We start from the raw sequence: 21,187 nt of genomic DNA, 5'->3' as shown, positions 1-21,187 counted from the left end.
GAGAGAAAAAAAAAAAATATATATATATATATATATATATATATATATATATATATATATATATATATATATATATATATATATATAGAGAGAGAGAGAGAGAGAGAGAGAGAGAGAGAGAGAACCCATGCACAGCAGCCTCTATTTCTTTTTAATTAAACCCTTCAATTGAACTCCCCACCCCCACCCCACCCCCCGCGCATGTTTTGGGGCTCCCAGTGTTTTCTTTTCTCTGGAAAACGGGTCCAAGTGGCTCTTTGAGTGTTTAAGGTTGCAGACCCCTGTTCTAGACCATATGATTTCATAGGTGTCCGTGTAAAATTGATAAAAATTGATAAAAATTGCATCACAAATTTTGCCATTTTGCCAATGTTTGTACAAAAGAGGTGAGGCTAATTGCACAGTATTTCTTCTATCATTCTATTTCCCTTAACACCAGCACCAGCACCTTGGCTGCTGCTGAATATTTTATTTTTCATATAGCCTAGAAGTATCATTGCCCTTTCCCACTCGTGTCTAGAACATTAAAAATCCCACTTAGCCATTTTCATTTAGCAGTCAGTATCCAAGACATGGACTTAACAGGGCATGTCTCTTCCCACTCTCTCTTCCTGTGACCTCAAGCTAACTTGGATGCTGCTGGGATAAAATAAAAGAGAAATAGGGAAATGGGAACATGAATATATATATACATAATACACATTCATGTTTCATTAATTCCATCACATCAACAACAAACTGAATGTTTCTGTATTTGTTCTGAAATGGAAGAAGCATTTACATATAAAATTATAATTTAAGAGTGTACTTCAAGAATATATTAAGTATTTTGAAACGGTGCATGCATAAACTATTCAACAAAATGGATACATTTGAACATTTGAATATTTTATGAATTCAGGCTCATGATACATCTGTAGTGTATGTCACTATATTCAGTGTTTTTAATTCTTTATGCATTAATACTTGAGCCATTAATAGTTGATGCTTTATTGTGCTTGTGTTCAGATCTAATAAAATAATTCCTCAGATGTTTAGAAGGGATGCAGTTATTATCTTAAACACTAAAGTGGGAAATAATATACTTGAGGCCTCCTTTCAGAAATATAAAGTGCATTTGGAGTTCAAGGATTCCTTTTTAGTTTAGAAACATAAATGATTTCATGCTGTGCCAAATCAGTGCATTTTAAGCTGTACCAATAGTGGTACAGCTTAAATATCGTGTCTATGATTTATGAATATAGAAGGACCATTATATTTATCTAATAATTTTGATTAATGTTATTTCATCCATATCAATGCCACTTATTCAATTTGATCTTAAAACAATTCATGATAAACATAGTAAAATGCATCAACAAAACAATGTAAATTGTCTTCATTTAAATGATAGATGGAAAAGGGAAAACAAAATAAGATCTCTCATCTAACATGTTACACATTACCCATGGTATTTTCCTACTAGTCTGCTCATTATTTTGTAGCTCATATTTGGACCAGAGTCAGCAAAGAATAAAAGCAATTGTTTTCCAGTGTGGTCATGGAAATCTAAACAAACATAGAAGAAAAAAACAAACATACCTAAGAAAGAGAATTACATTGGAGTGATTCAGACATGAAATAAAACTTTTTTCTTTGAACTTCTTTTTTTTTTTTTGCAAAGGAGCTTTTACCCCAGTAACTAATTCAAGTCATCATACTCTTGCATAAATGTAGCTAAAATTATACCACTTTTTCATTATAAAGAAGGGGGATATTCAATGGAAACTTGATGAACCTTGAGAAACAGATTTTTTAAAAATCTTTCGGAAAAAGGAATATATATATACACATACACACACACACACACACACACACACACTGAAGGTACATGGTGTTAAATGAATGAGAATCCAAACAAAATGAATGTCTGAAGGGAGAATAAGTGGATTGAGAGAAATGATGAGAAAATTGTGGTTGGAATTGAAAAGATCATCTAAAGAATGATGTCAGAAGTTTAAAGAACCAAAGACAACATATGAAACAATACTTAATAGCTTCATGTAAATTAGATTTAGCTATATATCATTTTATTTTCTAATGCCTTAGTTTCTTTGGCTTACCATTTCTTACTTTTTCAATTCTTGACCTGGCAACAGTGAAAGTACCAATACAAAATAAATACGAATAGATATTGATTGTTAGAGTTATAATTTCCTTAAAGTTATTGAAATATTTTTCCCTTTCCTTAATTAATAAATTGACCATATGTAGTTTCAATATATGATGAAGTACAGAGCTTTTCTTGTCAATTTGTCATCCATACATTTTTGTGGTATTTACAGAGAGAGGAAAAACTTTGATTCAGAAGAAGCCCACTATGTACCCTGATTGGAAAACGTCCTTTGATGCCCACATCTATGAAGGACGTGTGATTCAGATTGTTCTCATGAAGGCCGCAGAAGAGCCACTGTCTGAAGTGACTGTAGGTGTATCTGTTTTGGCTGAAAGATGTAAGAAAGGCAATGGAAAAGCAGAGTTTTGGGTGTGTATTTATTTATGAGATCAATTATTTTTGTCATTATTTACCTTGGACCATTAGAGTTCAAAAGTAGGACATCCAAAAGACATCTGGCTTCCAAGAAACCTACTTATTTAGCCTCCTACAGCTTCAAAGACAACTGGAGATACCATAGTGCTTTCTTTGTGAGGTGATCTTCTGTAGGTAATTTCTTCCTTGGAGACATTGGCCTGTTAGTTATGTTACTAAGGCTTAGACACCGGTTTGCTTTAGAGAATGTTTTCTGGAATACATTTCCTTTTATAACATAATGGTATTTTGTTATACCTATCGCAGAAAACCCCAACCAAATTTGGAGAGTTTCTAAAAATGATAGAAATGCCGGGGATGCAATTGTATTCCTAGAGAACTTTCGTGAATGTCCATTGGAGTCCACTATCTCATGTATTTAATATAAACAAATAATTTCAAACTTCTTTAATTTATTCTTTTATTGCTTTTTAAAATGATGACAAAGGAACTAGAAAATACTTTGTTGTGTATTTTTTACTTTTTTTTAAAAAAAAAAAAGCACTTTCTATATGTTTTTTATTTATTTATTTATTCCCCTGAGTACACAGCAGACAGGAAGTGCTTCAGCTGAAAATAACACTGTTAATATATATATATATTAATCAGAAGTTGGCAATGGGCTTACATGCATCACCTTTCCCCTTTTCTAGAATACTCCTGGACCATAGAAACTAAAGATGTTCAGCAGAAAGAACATCATGGGGCATCTGTAGACTAGAGCACTGCTATTTCTTTGCCAGCTATTATTAAAAGGAAAGGCCTTTGCTTGGGGAAATTGGAAAGATTGTGATTGGAATATAAGGGTTACATTCAAGGCATTCAGGAACCACAAACAAACCTGCAGTGCATGTTTGCTTTAGGACTTCAGGCAACCAAACTCTCTTTGTTCAGTATATACATTTCTAGAGTTATAAACCCTAGAATCATCAGTTCCTAATGAATAAGAAAGTCTAAAGATCAAGCTTCCAGAAATGGAAAGAGAGAGGGAGGGAGGAAAGGAAGGAAGGAAGGAAGGGAAGGAAGGAAGGAAGAAAGGGAAGGAAGGAAGGAAGGAAGGAAGGAAGGAAGGAAGGAAGGAAGGAAGGAAGGAAGGAAGGAAGGAAGGAAGGAAGGAAGGAAGGAAGGAAGATCTGAGGAAAGCAGCTTTTCCTGTGACTTAACACTCTCTAGGGCAGGTTTTTTTCAGCCTCAAGAACTTTAAGTTTGTATTGGGCTTTATCTCTCAGAATTCTTGAAGTTCACATGTCGTAAAGTTGTTGAGGTTGAGAAACACTACTCTCAGCAATCACTTGGGGCATTTTTAATTCTCTGTAGAAAGATTATTTTAGAGTTTTATCAAAACTTGCAAGTAATTCAAATGTTTCTTCCTTTTTAGCTTGATTTACAACCTCAAGGAAAAGTACTCATGACTGTACAATATTTTCTAGAAGATGGCGGTAAGAAAGCTAAACCTTCCAATATATACAGTAGTTAACATTGCTTTGAAATATAATGACCCTAGTCCAAATCTGTCTGGATTTTTCCTGTATATTTTGAAGAGAATATTTACTGTTAGGGATCAGCCTAAACACCTTGAGCAGACTGAATCTCACGTAAAGCACAGGGATTATCTGAAATGAATGCACTGGTAGGAAGGGTAGTTTGGGAGGGTAGTTTGGTAGTTGCAGACTATATCAGCTGATGTGGAGTGTGAGATTGTTTGCCATCTCAACACAATAGATGAGTAATCCTTTAAGTGCAGTAATTGAAATGGAGTAATTACGAGCAAAAAATGAACAATTAAAAGTACAGCTTTTCCAGTTCAACATGCAAACTGCACATTTGCAACTGACTCCAGCATCATATCATAAATGTCCTGTAGCAGTGCCTAAAAAAATTGATGGAGCTCTTGGTCAGGCCACCAGATTTTTTGGCCCAATATAGCCACCCAGAGTCACTTGCTTGAAATGGCTTGCTATAGAAATTGAATTAATTAATTAATTAATTAATTAATTAACCTATGTGCAAGTCTCTGCTAACCAGATCTCAGATGTAGGGACTTCCAACCACATCTCTTCAGCCTGCACTATCCATGTAAATAGGTAGAACTAGACTCAATTATCTCCAGAAGAAAAAGTTAAATACAGGAGTTCAGGAGCTTGTTTATATTGTGAGAGCCCAGGACATTGGGCTACTGCATGTCTAGACAAAGACTAAGGAACCATAACCTCTCTAGCCCCAACTCAAGCTATAATGCCTAGTCAATATTTGATCTTGCCTTTAAATATCCACATCCCTGGATGCTCTGTTCTCTGGACTCATAGCATGATTGATTCTGTACATACCAGTAATTTCATTTGCAGAGACTTGACAGAATTCCAAAACATTCTGGTTCTTGTGTCTGTAAAGAGAATTAATGGGCGATCCTGTCTGCACCATGGATTTGGCTAAGGATATAATGGAAATGGAGATGATGTGTTAGTTGAGAGCCAATAGGTTTTTTAGTCTATGGAAAAAACAGATTCAGTCCAGGGTGAAATGCCCCAAAGAATTTTATTGAATGAACGTTAACAGAATCACAGAGAGATTGATAGACCAATCCATATCCTTTCAGCTTGCTAAGATCGCTAAATTTGAAGGGCAGCAGATGGATGTGCTGGAATCAACAGATAATTGTATAGTACGCTTCTAAGATTTTGTGTTTATGCAATATTTTCAAGCATCATCTGGGGGCTTTCAATTCTTTTTTTATACTTTTCTTATAAGGCAATATCTATAAAGAGAATGCCTGAGATGTTTTTGTGGCACACTTTATCAATGACTTAGTCATAATTCATATGTTATCCCATTGCCAAACTGCATCTCTAGCAGACAATACCCAAAGATGATCTGCTAACATATATTGTCAATGACTTCAAAGTTCAAATAATTGACTTTTGTTATTAATATTTTTATGGAGAATTTTATGTGTGATATGCAACCTCTGCACCAAACATGTTAGGTTAGAAAATCCATATTGTATTCTTCATCTTATTTGCTGCAAGTAAGAATACAGATAAAAGGCTCAAAGGAAAGAGTGATTTACAATACAGCATTGCAAATTGCCTCAGCTGGCTCAATAATTGTTTCTTCACAGGTATATCTGCACTACCTGTTTGCCAGTCTTCCACCATGCCAAAACACATGTAGAGAAACTAAAATTCAATCCGGACTCTGTTTGTCATTTACCAGTGATTTAGGCATTGCGTAGCTCCATAATTATGACCCTCAAATCATCCAGTCACAAAAAATGACTTGCTAGCTTTTTATCATATGATATTTCAATAGATGGTTAAAAATTTCTTTTATAATATATTTATGCTAAGAAGATATTTCTAAGTATCAGACATCAAACAATGACTAGCCTGATCTCAGAAACACATAGAAAATGCCAAATGGAAGCAGAGCAGTTATATCACTTTATATATTTGCCATCCCAGCAAGCCAAATTTAATATTTTATTTTCATCAGTTCCGTACGAAAAATCTGACATACCATGTTTCCCCGAAAGTAAGACCCAGTCTGATAGTAAGCCCTAGCTTGATTTTGGGGGATGGGCCTAATATAAGGCCCTCTGAAAGTAAGCCCTAGTTTGGGGTGAGGGCAGGGGTGGGGGGTGAACTTTACCAGTAGGACTGCTGCAGCCAGACCTCCCAGTCCATTGCTGTTGCTCGTGGCAGGACGCCGCGTAGTGCTTTGGGCCGGCCCGAAGCACCACGCGGCATCCTGCCGTGAGCAACGGCAATGGCATGAAGCGCCATGCGGCGTCCTGCCTGAGCAATGGCAACGGTGTGGGAGGCCTGGCTGCAGCGGACTTACCAGTCAGTGGGCTTGCAGACCGCATGCCCTTTCTGTGCCAGGCCAGCCCCTGCAGCCCTGGGGCGGCCGTGCTGGACAGCGGCCAGGCCAACCAAAGTGGCAGGTGGAATGGTGGAGGCTTGGAGAGGGAGGGTGGTGAAGCGGGCAGGTGAGCAGGGCACATACCCTTCCCATGCCAGGCTAACCCTTGCAACCCCAGGCAGCTATGCTGGGTGGCAGCAGGAAGGGTGCTGAGGTTGGGCAGCCAAGCCAACACTCTACCAGTCGGAGCTTGGGGCCTTTGCCCCAGAGATCCGGGGAGGGTGCCTGCCTGGCCTAGCCGGGCCTGCCTGAGCAGCAGAGGCTTGGAGAGGGAGGGTGGTGAAGCAGGCAGGCAAGGTGTGTACCCTTCCCATGCCAAGCCAGCCCCTGCAGCCCCTTACCTGACTTCCAGCCCTGTGCCGCTTATCCTTCGCGATCTGCTGCTGCCATGTGCAAGGAAACAAAAGAAGTTTGTGGGGGGGGGAAAGGTCAATCAATTCCAACTTCACGAGATCTTTTTTTTGTGAGAAGTTGGGATTGATTGATTGACCTTTCCCCCAAAAAACTTCTTTTGTTTTCCTGCACACAGTGGCGGCGGATCGTGAATTATAAGCGGAACGGGCTGCAGGGGCTGGCTTGGCTCAGGAAGGGCACACACCCCGCCCGCTTCACCACCCTCCCTCCCCAAGCCTCCACTGCTCCACCTGCCATTTGGTCAGCCTGCCACCCCCACCTCAGCACCCTTCCCACCGCCACCTGGCACGGCCACCTCAGGGCTGCAGGGGTTCGCCTGGCATGGGAAAGGCACATGCCCTGCCTGCACCGGTACCATACCTGGTCTGCCACCATACTCTCACCTCCGTGTTGCTTCTCCACCCAAAGCATAGGCCCGGCCCCACCCCCGCACGCTCGCAGCCTACTGGTACCAGCAAAAAGTAAACCCTCTCCGAAAGTAAATCCTAGTGCTTACTTCAGAGCCCAAAAGAAAGTAAGACCAGGTCTTACTTTCGGGAAAACACGGTATGAAAAGTTCTTATACCTTGTTGAACCTATATCTGCTGTAGAATTAATTCTTCATGTGTTGAAATAACAACTGAAAAAAAATCCTCCTTATTACTACATGCTCCATGTTGCTCTGATGAATTTTATATGAACCTTCTCCTCTTAGGTAAGATAACTGCAATCAGTCTTGCCAAATTTTGTACAGCAGAAGTTAACATCAATAAATAATTGATGTTTGAATGTCTTATTCAATGGTATTCAGTTATTTTGTTCTGATCAATTTCTTGTTCTTGATTTTTGATCACAACAAACATATATCGGTACTGTGGCACATTTTGGAAGGAAAAACTGGAAATCACCCTGTCCTTTCTGATGCTTTAAACTGAATAGGCATTCCTGAGCATAATTTTGCAGCCCATCAAAACAGTCCAAGGTCTCCTCTGCAAGTCCTTTGATAAGAATGTGAGCTTGTTCAATTCAGCCTATTTTTGCAACTTGGATTGAAAATGCTGGTGTCCCTAGGCAGCATTCCTTGCCCTTCTCTTCCCTGTTTTTAGCAGCCTCTGTTCGAAAAGAGGATATTCCTCAAGACTCAGCTTCTCTAGCTCAACTACTTATTTCCCATGCTAAGAGAGCCATTTCTCCCTCTGGGTGGCCATGACTTTGTGGAAAGCAGACACAAAGTTTCTGATATTGCTTCAATGTTCCTTCCCTGATTTTAAGTTCATGAAAGTCTTTGTGGCAGAGCGTTGTGACCTTAGGGATTCCAGCTAAGTGCTTGGGAAGAATATTTGGCCTTGATTCCCTTATCACAGTAATTGGCTTGAGGAAGGAGAACAGAATACAACAAAGTACATTACATAGTTAGCATACTAATAGAGCATCTCAAGGTGGCAAACACTCTGATTTGGAACTGCAGTAATAGCTTTCCCAGAAGCGCCCAGCTGATGTCTCCTTATTCAGCTCATAAACATACTATATTGTATGTTATGTCTTGGACGAGTCTCTTATGACTAATATTAATTACTTGTAAGGTGTCAGAAGCATCATTTCCTTTCTATTCTAAAATAATTGTGGGAGGACCTGATCATATTAGGAATCTTACATAAGTATAGTTCAAAGGGAAATGACCAGACTTTTAATTTTTATTCTTTATTCCTCTTGTTTTAGTAGATTACTTTGCAGTAATTTAAATAGCAAATAGCTCAGACTAATTCAGACCAATTTAGTAAATTACTTTGTAGTAATTTAAATAGCAAATAAATCAGACCAATCACCAAAAGGTGATTTCCGGTAAAGACCTTCAGTTTTTCTTTCCTAAATCTGCCACAGCACTGATGTATGTTTATTATGATCAAAAATCAAGAACAAGACTGGGATCATGATAATAGGCAGCAATTTTAAAGCCCTTTCATAGGATTTATCTAGTGCGGTTTGAAGTCTATCCTTATATTCATTATCCTTGTGTTTTTCCAAAATATATACTGTAAGTAAAGCACATTTTGTATCATCTTGATTATCATAGTGTAGCAGTTTGGCTTTCCTCCTAGTTTTAAACATGTTTATTAGATTCAGTGGCAAATGTATTTCTTTGGGTTGCAATCTGAGCTATTAGAATAATTTTCCACAGTGAAAATAAGCTGTTTAGCCTGCTGTTTCAGTGCTTTAGAATTCAAGACCCAGAAAAAGCAGCTGTTCCATTCACTTTGAAAGACAGTGAGCACTAAAGATGACTAATGCATATAAACAACAATAGTTTTGAAGTAGTGATGCTCTTTTTAGTGTAAGGCTAATCAAGCTGATTCCAACTTTATATTTTCCACAAACAAAAGAAAGTAACACTTTTGCTGGAAGAATACGGAATTTAGGAAAAAAGATTGTTCTCCTGTTCTGAAACTTAACTATAATTTCATATACACAAACTTACATACCCTGTAAGATCTCTTGGAATAGATTATAGGAACCCCAAATTTCTGGTGCTAAGCGAGACAATTGTTAAGTGAGTTTTGCCCCATTTTATGACCTTTCTTGCCACAGATGTTAAGTGAATCTGGCTTCTCCAGTGACTTTGCTTGTTAGAAGATCACCAGAGATTACATCACCCCGGTATACTCCAACCGTCATAAATATGAATCAGTTGCCAAGCATCCAAATTTTGATCATGTGTCCACAGGGATGCTGCAATGGTCGTGTGAAAAAGCTCTGCTGCCTGGCTGAAAATTCTGGGAATGCTGTTATATCTAGAGCAGGGGTGTCAAACTCAATTTTATTGAGGGCCGCATTAGCATTGCGGTTGCTCTTGAGGGGCCACGTGGGTGTGGCCAGGGTGGGTGCAGCCTACTGGGTGGGTGTGGATGGAGTAGGTGTGGCCTACTGGGTGGGCATGGCCAGCTCTACATTGTTCGTGTCAAAGGTCCCTGTGGGGGCCTGGGCAGGAGTGGGACAGATCTGAGGGTCTCTGGCAGAAGGGAGTGGGACCGGGGCAACCGCCAAGTCATGGTCCATTTCTTTATTCCTCACAAAGGATGACACCTCCCCAGCATGCACCCAGGGGGCAGGGCTAACACAGCAGGGGCTGGCTCCTCGCTGTTTCTGGATGGCCTTGTGGAGCTAAGACTGAATACATTTCAGCATAGATGGCCAACACAAAATTGTACATTGGCTCCTGGCCAGCCTGGGCAGGGCCAAGGCAGCGGGGGCCATTCCTTCACTGTTTCCAGGATGGCTTCACAGGCCACATGAAACCACTTCGCAGGCGGCATCCGTCCCCCGGGCCTTGTGTTTGACATGTCTGATCTAGAGGATACTAAGCAAAGAAGCCTTTATTAAATAACTGCATGCTCATTCTCGGTATTCTGTATGCCATTAATCCTTAACGGTCAAAAATAGTAAGGTGTAGTGCTTTTTCTCCAGAATTGCATTTATGGCTGTTGTATTTATTCTTTGACTGTAATTTTTAAAACAAGCATGAATTTTGGTTGGCAACATAAAATTGCTAAAACAGCGTTTGAAAATACATTTCCTAGTGAAGGAACAAACACATAGGATTTTCTTGCATGCTTATATTACATATAAATGTATTATATCAATTTGTTAATTAAACAAATGGTTGATGAAAATTAAGTACAAACAGTCAAATGAAGAACAACACTTTTTATAACTTCACTTATGTTTTATTTCTTTACTTGAAGACGCTATGCAATCAATAAGAGAAGATGAAGGAACTGTGACTATAAATAGAAGAGGAGCAATTAAACAGGCAAAGATTCACTATATTAAAAATCATGAGTTCATCGCCACTTTTTTTGGACAACCTACATTTTGCTCTGTCTGCAAAGAGTTTGTCTGGTAAGAAACGTAACTCTGTTTTTTAGATGTATAATTTTTATGTAGATAATTCTACTACTGAATTTCTATCATTTTTCTTTCATTGTGAGATGTGAAGGCCTTATTTTTCCTCAGAGAATTTCGCTCTGCTTTCAGAAAGCCCTAAGAAACTTTATCAGCTTATCTGACAGTTAATGGGAATTAGTTAACAGATAAATTAACTAATGATGTATGTAACTCCATGGAAACCACACATAATAACTTTGATAGTTTTCTCCTCATTAAAAAGAACCTGATCAGATTTCATGGATATTTATAATGACTCTGCTTCCCTCTCCTATGGAAATGAATACCAGGAGCTGGATCAACAATGCTGGCCAGGAAATGTTCCTGGCCACTCTAGGATACTAAAATTAATGTCATAGACAATAGCACTACCAAGGTCTATAATGAAAACTTAATTGATTCCAGTCTTGTTACCACATTCTTATATTTATCAAAACCCAGTTCATATTTCTCTAAAATCTTATTTCACTGTTCTTTTCTGTCTGTTTCTTTTATAGGGGGCTAAATAAGCAAGGATACAAATGTAGACGTAAGTTTGCTGCATCAGTTTTTATTTTGGAGTCAGTGAATAATTTCAATCATTAATTTCAGTTTTGCTCAAAAGAAATGCTATCTAATAAATACAGATATACTGTCTGTAATTTTAGAAATTAGAGACATATATTCACAATAGTTTACTGAAGCAAACAATAAAAGGTTAAGCTATATCTGAAAAATAAGCTTATTGTACATGATAAAATCATGTAATAATAAAATTATTACCACCAAGGTAAATAAAATTATAGTAAACTAAATAAAAAGAACAAAATAATATAATTTGCTTTTTCTGACATATTGATTTAAAGTGTCAATTGATTATAATTTGTGATATTATTAATTTTTTCCCCAAAAGATGAAATTTAATTTTTTGTATCTTTTGTTACTGTTCTTTGAAGAATGTAATGCTGCTATTCACAAAAAGTGCATTGATAAAATCATTGGGAGATGTACTGGAACCGCAGCAAACAGTAGAGATACAGTGGTAAGTAACACAGTATCTTACATATTAAGTAATGCTTATTCCTTGACAAAAAAACATCTTAAAAGAAACTCTGAATTTATATTTACACATTTAATTTGTTTATAGCTGTCCTTTGTTTAACATTTTATTTCATACAAGGTAAGTTATCAAAAATGAAAAGAAAAAGAAAGGGCCTATGTAGAGCAGAGACAAAACAATGTAGATATTTTCCGTATCTTTTTGGAGGAAATCTTTACATCAAGAGCTTAACCATTTACAATAACTTAAAATGTCCCTGGATATGAAGCAGAGCTCATAAGAGATTATACGAAAGTCCTCACAGAAATTCCAGGAAACTGTGCATTCTGTTCGCAGTCTTTAACTCTTCAAAAAATCTTTTTAAAATGGATGATCTCCAACCATTAGTTTAGATCAAGATCTCATTGCTCCTGTAATTCAGTTGCACCCTAATTTTTTTATGAAAACTATGTGCAGCTTTCTTAGAATCTTGGCATTATGTGGAGGGATTGATCAGTGATCGGTCTTTGAATGGAAAAAGCACACTGAAAAATGGGTATGGTGAGTCACTCATTTTGGCTCTGTTTGAAATAGGAAAAAACGTGAGCAAAAGTACTTAATGCTAAATTTCCTAGAATATTTATTTATCAATATGCCATGGCAAGAGACTTTTAAAGTATTGCTAAGCAATTTAATAATGAAACTGTCAAGCTACAAAACCGTTGTTTGGCATTAGGACTGCCATAGTGCTTCTAGTTTGCCTACAGTTGAAGGGGAAAGGGAAGAGCTTGGGCTCCACAGGTGTTCCCTATCAGTGTGAGAGCCAAAGCAGCCAAAGAGATGTTTTGACAAGCCGAAGTTTTCTTCTCATAAAAATTGCTGGACGGTTTATTGGACAATGTGAACTGTCAAAGGAGAAGGGGAAGTTTCGCTCTTAGTTAACTGTTTCCCGCCATATTGCTAGAGCTAGCTTGCTTCAATCCTACCGGTATGCTATGCTTAATAAAGTTTTACATTAGAGATCGCTATGTCTCTGGTGTGTTTATTTCGTTGGGCTTTTCAGCCAGAGTCTGACAGAAACATAAGAATACAAGCCAATTATTATTTTGGTGGGGATCACAGACCACAAAAATGGATTAAAATGTTAATGAAAGGTTTGGATTTTTTTAAAAAAAGTCACCTTGCACAAAAATGAAAGATTTTGTTAATATAAGCATGAATTTAGGTAGCATCACATTCTCAAGAATGCTTTATTCACTTGTGGCTTCTGGGATTTAAGTCTTGCAATAATCCTTTACTGCAAACTTAAATCTATGCAGCAATAAGTGGATAGAACATGCTTGAAATTATTTATTTCCCTGATATGGCACCTATATTCTGCAAATGTTTTTTAATCTCTGTGGAATTGATCAGGTGTATTGCTTGTTTGCCAACATTGTCTGCTTCCCCATACTTGCCCCCTGAAAATATATGAATTTGTAATTTTTAGGATGCTAAATTGATGCCCCATATTTTCAAAGAAGCCCAACTCTAAAAGCTCACTGAAGTAAATTACTGGAAAATCCTTTTGATTTCAGAATTTAAACACATAGAAGTTTAATGTTGAAAACAATTTTAGCATAGCATGGTGGACAGAACAATACTTGAGATGTTTTGATAAATGTATTGCTTGTGTAGGCTGTAAGCTGTATTTTCAAATGAATAAGAGATTTCTAAATATCTGACTATGATAAATGTACATCAGTTTTTCAACAGTTACATAATTGTTTAACTAGCTTGGCATTGGAAACTTGGTGATCATGTGAGGAGATGGACCTCTTTAACTTGTATTCTAATATAAATGTATCTTCAGTTTCAGAAAGAGCGCTTTCATATTGATATGCCTCACAGGTTCAAAGTTTATAATTATATGAGCCCTACTTTCTGCGACCATTGCGGTAGTCTTCTCTGGGGAATAGTAAAACAAGGATTAAAATGTGAAGGTACAGTCTTTATTTTCAATCATTGAAGGTTTAAAATAGAAAACAAGAAAAAAGATCTATGAAAGGCAGGATACAAATCAGATTAATACATACATTTTATGTAAAACTTGAATATGTGATTTTATTGGACTAGATAACTTGCAGCAGTATTTACAACTAAAAATACACAAATGATCTCAAAACCAAAATCTTTTGTGCTGGGGGGGAGGGGGTTGTGGTTCAGCAAGTGCAAATTTCTTCTTTTTATGCCAAAAATAGGAACAGAAAAATTAAACTGTATATTTTGGTTCAATTAAAGAACACAACAAGGTAATCATTTCCAGTTTATCACTGGTAAAAATACTAGATTGTTGATATGCTTACAAGTGTTACTTTTATTAATAATAAACTGTTTTCTTTAGAGTGTGGAATGAATGTGCACCATAAATGTCAAAAGAAAGTGGCAAATCTATGTGGAATCAATCAGAAATTATTGGCAGAAGCTTTAACTCAAGTTAGTCAGGTACGTCTTGTTAATCATTTTACTGTTTCTTTACATGTACATTTAAATCTATAAATAAATACAATTATGAATTCCAAATCGTGCTAAAGAAATTTGTGGAATGCAGCAACTTTTAAAATCCTTCATTGTTATTTGTTAAAGATAAGAAATTCACACTTACTTATATTGAAAGGCAAAGCTTCCCTTAGCTTGCTAATGTCGGTACCAATATTTATTTAAACATTTGGCCATAAGTATATGAAAAATAAACATATATGTTGATACCGAAATAATTGAAGAATATATTTATCTTTCCAGAAGTCTACCAGAAAATCTGATTCAGGGTCAGTAGAAAGTGTTGGGATTTATCAGGATTTTGACAAGAAGCCTAAAGGCTTTCGTGTAGATATGACAGGTAAAATGAAATTGTTTCTTTTCATTCTGAATACCCCTTCTTGTAGATACTCATTTGCCATCAATCAGAATGGCCTTTTCTGCTCAGACATGTATTCTGTGAAATTCCAGTAGAGGTTTTGATTCAACGTGATAATTGATGTCTTCGAAGGGTACAATTCCACTAGTCATAGCTTCTGATTTATATGTTACATTGTAAATTTTATATTTTAATGTTATTCACACCCTGGAGGTGTATAGCATGACAAGCAGTTCAGAAATATTTAAATATATATTATAAACTCAGTGCAAGCATACAACCAATATTTTGTATGATTTTAAAAAAATATTTGAATCCACTTTGAAATAGTAGCATGTGAATATTTTTCATTTTAAAAATAATTTTGTTACTGTATTTAGAAGTAATTTCATATGAAGAGCCAATAATCTTTTTCATAATTATTCTGCATCAGAACAGATCAGTTCAATTGCTGTGTTTTTAAACTTGAATTGATTTTGGTTTAATGCCTTTACAGATAGATGGTGCTGCACTTTTATCTCAGAATTAGTGTGGCTTTGTAAGACATCTCTGCCAAAAGCTTTTCATCTTAATTGCAGTCTTGTGTGATTGGATAAAGAATTATAAGAATCTTCTTTGCTTAGAACATTATTTTGGCTTTGGACTTTCTCCCACCTTGTCTCTCTTCCACCTGGGCTTGTCTGGAATGTTTCCCAGGCAGCAGCTAGTTGGTTCCAACTCTTCTGTCATGTTGGCACTAATGCAAATGCTATTTTGATTTGCAAGGGAGTTTTGCTGTATAGACTGAAGAATCTAAAGAGTGCTGTGTTACACGATAAGAGAGGAAACTGGTCTAAACTGAGTCAGTGGCTTTGTACTTTATTCGTGTGGGTAGTGCTTTTGCTAGAGTGCAGATATTGTTGCAGTTACTACATGTAAACAGAATGATGGCATAATAAAATCTAGGTAAAATTGTTCCTGCCTCTCTAGATGTCCTATATTTAAAAAAAGATCTAATCACACATTTTGTCAACACTTAAAACTTTGACAGTTCAGGTAAAAATGCACAACTCACTAAACTTATAATTGGTTTAGAATCCATATACATATAAACCACGAGTGTACAGGATATTTCTGAAATGTTATCATTCCTTAATTATAGTTTCAAAAATGCACATGCATATACACGTGCTAGTAATAATGGAAGCTACACAGAATATCTTATGAGCTGTAAGTGCTATACAAAATATTTAAATGAAATAGCAAAAATTATTCATTTTGTCTTTGAAGATCATTGTGAATATGATAAGCTGTGGGAGGGAAGATCATCCTCACGACTATCCATTAGGAGAAAATTCAATATAGATAGTTTTGTATTCCATAAGGTTCTTGGAAAAGGAAGCTTTGGAAAGGTAAGTAGAAGATGCATTGTTTTTAAAGTATCTATTTTCTATATAGAATATTTAATTACTAGCTGTCTACTTTAATGCAAAAATATTTTGTTATTTTGGATTAATTTAATATATTTAATTACATGTGTATATGCCTATTTAAATTCTTTTATTTTTATTTTTCTGAGCATATAGACTGTAAACCACTGGTGCTGTGACATATTTGAAACTGATCAGTGATAGAACTGATCAGTCCTTTGTACATAAAAAACAGCATTCAGCATTCTGAACAAACATGTATTAATTTCCAATGCAAGTTTCAATTGGAAGTCTCTAATATGAATTTGCTGAACTAGAATTTTAGTAAATCTGATTCTGTTCAATCGATATAAGAAACTTCTTTCTAAGTGTTGGTATATAACTACCATACAATGAGATATCACCTTTGTCTTGAAGTGGATGTTTTAGTTCATGCAATTTTATTGTACATAGAAAAATTACAAATGTATAAAACTCTTCCATTTAATTACTTTTGTCCAGTTTGATAGAACTTCACATATCTGAGAAAATTCTGTTTCTTTAATCTATCAGCTAGCAAGAAGTCATTTTTTGTAGTATTGTTTTGAAATGTGGTAGAAATAAAGCTTAAATACACATTCTGCAATTTTGAGGCTTGCTGAAATGTCTTTATTCATTTAAGTATTTAAGATCTCCTATAAATAAACTACTTATGACTATTGTTACATTATTTTATTGTTTTTGGATGTGCAAGAATTTGGCAGAGGAAACTCAGCTTGCTACTGGGGTGGGGGTGGGTATTCTAAAGCATTGCAGGAAACCACCTAGAATGTCTGTCATTTTGCCCATGACCCTCACAGGGCTAGGGGATTTTTGACAATTTGTCCCTAGTTGTTGGGACCAAACAGACAGATTCAATAGACTTCATAAAAATAAAGAATAATTCAATAGAGCTTAACTCCATGTGACTATCTAGACATGTTTATATAATTTTTTGGTCCTGCCACTGAAGTAGTTGCTATTGCCTTATCTCAAGATTTTTTGTCTCCAATTCTCAATCTATTTTACAGCCCTGGATTTATTGGGGATATCTAATTGGACATCCTGTTTAGCTTTCTGAGATCAGAGAGCATCAGTTTGATGTTGCCACCTAATTAGTAACATAAAGTACAATTACCAATTAATCAAGGACTGGATAATCCTAGTAGCATAACAAAACGTTCAGGAATTTAACATTTGGAAAAGCTCCTACATCTAACTACATTCTATATATCTTCCACTTCATAGGTGCTACTAGCCGAGCTTAAGGGGAAGAATGAATTTTTTGCAGTAAAAGCTTTGAAAAAAGATGTGGTACTTATTGATGATGATGTGGAGTGCACCATGGTGGAAAAGCGGGTCTTGGCACTTGCATGGGAAAACCCATTTCTTACTCATCTTTATTGCACTTTTCAGACTAAGGTACAGTGCAATAGTTGATTATCTTTTTTGATATGATATACTGAAAATGTATTGGAGATTTATTCGATGAATAATATAATTTAGTTAAGACAGAAATGCAGAATTTAAGACCCCTGAGAGCACATGCAACCTCTAAAAGTTATAGGTTTGGCATCCAGAGACTCACATATATTTCTGTTGAATTTTATATTTCAAATTAAAAATTAAATTAAATATATGATTGGGAAGGAATCATGTTTGTTTTAATTATGTATAATTAAATAGATAATGTCAAGGTTTTTTGGGGGGTTGGCCTCACTCATGCATTCTCAGCAGTATCTCTATTAGTATCCATAACTTTGAATAATCACAATTTAGAGCTAAATGGTGGGACATTATCTTCATGTATAAATAGCTTGGATCTCAAACCAGGTTTGGACGTCTTTGTGCAAAGTATTCACAGGCCATCTCCCTCAACCTGTATGCAAATGATGTTCTCTTCAAGAAATTTGGGTAGTGAGGGCTACAGCTCCTTTGCTTGGAATTTCATGTCAGCTCAAAGTTTTTGTTCTGAGATGCTGTTAACTGTTCTGAGCTACACAAATTAGTGGGGACTTTGTCTTCTAATTTGTTTTTTTAAAAAAAATGTGTCTGACACCACTGTGAAGATATTCAGCAAGATATTTTCACCATATGTGATTGGTCTCACTTGAAAAACTACATGTTCATGCTGCAGATGCAGTTCTCTGAGAGGGCTAATATTTTCTTTTCTTATTTGTAAACAGGAGCATTTGTTTTTTGTTATGGAGTTCCTCAATGGTGGAGATCTAATGTTCCACATACAGGACAAAGGTCGTTTTGATCTTTTCAGAGCTACGTAAGTTCTAATAGCATAATGTGGAGTTTGGGATTTGAAGGAAGGCAGTTTTAAGAAACGTACAAGCCCAAGTGTTTAAGATGTATGAAGGAGAAAATTAATTAAATAGATAAGGAGTATGCTATTTTCTATACCTCTGTGAAATAATATAGTCTATTAATCTCAAAGATTCTTTCTGGATCAGAACAATGACTGATCTAGTGTTCAGCTATCATAGTGACAAATCAGATAGTTCTTCAAAATCTAAGCATAGACATATGTTCCACAATATCATTGTTATGAAAAGCTCATATTCTTCAAAAGTTGGTGTTGAGAGACATGTTGCTTCTAATCCTAGAAGTAACATATAATTATCATAAAGATCATCTAAACTAGGGGTCCCCAATGCCCCGGTCCATGGACCGGCATCAGGCAGCGGCGTGCCAGAAACTAGGCCACACAAGCAAGCGAAATGCCATCCAGGGGATGCAGGCAGCATGCAAAACCATATCCCTTCTTATCCGTGGAAAAATCTCTCTCCACAGAACTGGTTCCTGTGCTCAAAAGGTTGGGGGCCGCTGATATAGACAGCTACTGGGTATTTTTTTCCATTTTATGATAATTAAAATTATTGCTTAAACGTAGCAAGGACAGTGAGTAATGGATATTACAACTGTACTCTAGGGTCATGGGTGACAGAAATGAAGGAGAAAAATGCAGGAAAAAGTTTCATATGCTCAGTGCACACTGCTGAGAACTATCCTGGATTAGAGTGGCATAGAAATACCAGTAATAAAATAATAAATAAAAATACAGAAATAATAGAAAGGGAGGAAAAATTATACCATACATTAAATGAATCATCAGCTGCTTAGAAATCCCAATGAATGATTTAGGCAATAATGATTTAGGTAGTATTGTATTATTGTAGTATCTGGTTACAATACTGGGGAATTGTTTAAAAACACATTGGGTTCTGCCATTACCTGTTAAATCAAGAAGCTGTAAATGAGGCTTACCAAAAGTAAACTGCAATAACAGGAGATTTTAATTAACCTAATGTTCTATCAAGCCTGGATATTCCAGGCCATTCATGTCTTGACTTGCTGACAACTATATTCTTTAGAAGATTAGGCGAAGACCCAAGAGTGGCACCTATCCTTGATTTATAAGTATAACAGGAGGGGAAAATAATGACATAATTACACTCATGATTTCTATATCTATATCTACATATCAATATCTTATCTTTACTAAAATTTTAAAGAAGTAAAATAAAAACTAACAAATAATGAAAATAGTGAAAATCTGAGGGGGGGAAAGGGCATATATAAGAGATGGAAAGAGTGATGCTTCATTACGAAGAGTAAGCCAGAATTGTAGAAATAACATCAGAAAGCTCAAAGTGAGTTGAGGTTAGTGAAGGATACTAAGAACAGCCAAAAAGATTTCTCCAACTGTACTCAGTATATTCAGAATAAAAAAAGGAAAGAATCACTGTTCAGTGAAGATTTTAAAAAATTGCTAATTGGTAAAAAGAAAAGTGAGAACTAATAATTCCTGCTATGGCTCAGTCTTCTTAAACCTCCAAGGGCGAATGAATTTTATCCTAGGGCACTGACAGAATTTGCTAATGGCCTTATGGCATCATTAGGTATTTTGAGAATGTCTGGAGGGTGAATGAAGTGCCTGATGACTGGAAGAGAATTCTCCTATCTTCACAAAGAGGAAACTGTAGGCACCTTGAAAATAATGCAGTAATTACCAACATTTTTAATTACCCAATTTTTAAAAAAATTAGGACACTTAGTACTTACGTATGAATTCTGGTAGGTTATAGACTTATTTTACCTTAAGCACAGTATAATTACCAAGCTAGTTATTTGTGGCCTGGAAAGCAGGTCTGTCAGGTAGAGAGCCAGACTGGTATAGCAGTTAAAGGTGCTGGACAAGGAAGTTCTTTTTCCCCGTCTAGACCCTGACAGATTTCCGGCACTGAATCAATATTTCCTTTGCACGTTGGTGGGGAAGTACAAGCTGGTTATCATGATGTTATCTGACTCTGCTCAGATAGCTTCTCTCACTGGAGTGCCTGAGGGCTCAACCTCTCCTCCCCAGCAGAACTATTGCAAAATTCCTCACCCTTGCAGGTGACCCCCCCCCCCCCAAATGTCAGACTTAGTGTGTACTGACAGGAAATGATATTGTGTGAACTTATTGGGACAGAATCAGCAATTGGAGAGAGCAATTGCCAGATTGGACAAAGTCATGCCTGGCCCAAAATGAGAGGGGGGGGTGCAACACAATCTCTCTAAAAACTATGTCCAGTATTGGCTGCCAACCCACAATGTCTCTTTAAGGTGGTATTTTCAAAGCGTACAAAGCAGGGCAGCTTTTTCCAGCTAGTACCCTCCTGTTGTGCTAGGCTGCAAATGCTGTAAATGAGAGACTCAGCAGGATTGGAGAGCTTCACATCAGGGCCACTGAAGGCTAGCTAGATTAGCCTAAGGAAGAATTTTCACATGGGTAAACTACTTTAAAGGTTCCATCCCACTCGTAAAATGAAAAAGTAGACACTTGGTTTGGACTGTGGTTGGAAACATCTGATTTTTCTGGGTGCAGTTGCAAACTCCTGCAGAGAAAGTAGAAGGTGAAAGGGAAAGTACTTGCGATAAAGAATAAAGTACAATTCCAGAGAAGCTGTGTATCTTTGTAAAATCGGCAGAACGTTTCCTTTGTCAGAAACTAAATATTAAAAAAAATG

At 36.6% G+C, this 21,187-nt stretch overlaps 1 protein-coding gene across 1 annotated transcript in view; it reads left to right on the top strand.

Annotated features, from left to right (window-relative positions):
- Positions 1–21,187, top strand: part of PRKCD (protein kinase C delta) — a 64,745-nt gene that overhangs the window by 33,554 nt on the left and 10,004 nt on the right. Inside the window, exons 3-13 of the mRNA XM_015822339.1 lie at positions 2,325–2,524; positions 3,948–4,008; positions 10,624–10,780; positions 11,323–11,354; positions 11,761–11,846; positions 13,696–13,825; positions 14,227–14,327; positions 14,625–14,721; positions 16,009–16,130; positions 17,415–17,588; positions 18,353–18,444. Coding sequence (XP_015677825.1) covers positions 2,325–2,524; positions 3,948–4,008; positions 10,624–10,780; positions 11,323–11,354; positions 11,761–11,846; positions 13,696–13,825; positions 14,227–14,327; positions 14,625–14,721; positions 16,009–16,130; positions 17,415–17,588; positions 18,353–18,444 — 1,252 coding nt within the window. The remainder of the gene's footprint in view (positions 1–2,324; positions 2,525–3,947; positions 4,009–10,623; positions 10,781–11,322; positions 11,355–11,760; positions 11,847–13,695; positions 13,826–14,226; positions 14,328–14,624; positions 14,722–16,008; positions 16,131–17,414; positions 17,589–18,352; positions 18,445–21,187) is intronic.

This window comes from Protobothrops mucrosquamatus, unplaced genomic scaffold (genome assembly GCF_001527695.2).
Source record: "Protobothrops mucrosquamatus isolate PMUCROS unplaced genomic scaffold, P.Mucros_1.0 scaffold1526, whole genome shotgun sequence".
In the NCBI taxonomy this organism is placed as follows: domain Eukaryota; kingdom Metazoa; phylum Chordata; class Lepidosauria; order Squamata; family Viperidae; genus Protobothrops; species Protobothrops mucrosquamatus.
The sequence above is the reverse complement of the archived record's forward strand: the minus strand, read 5'-3'. Positions and strand labels throughout refer to the sequence as shown.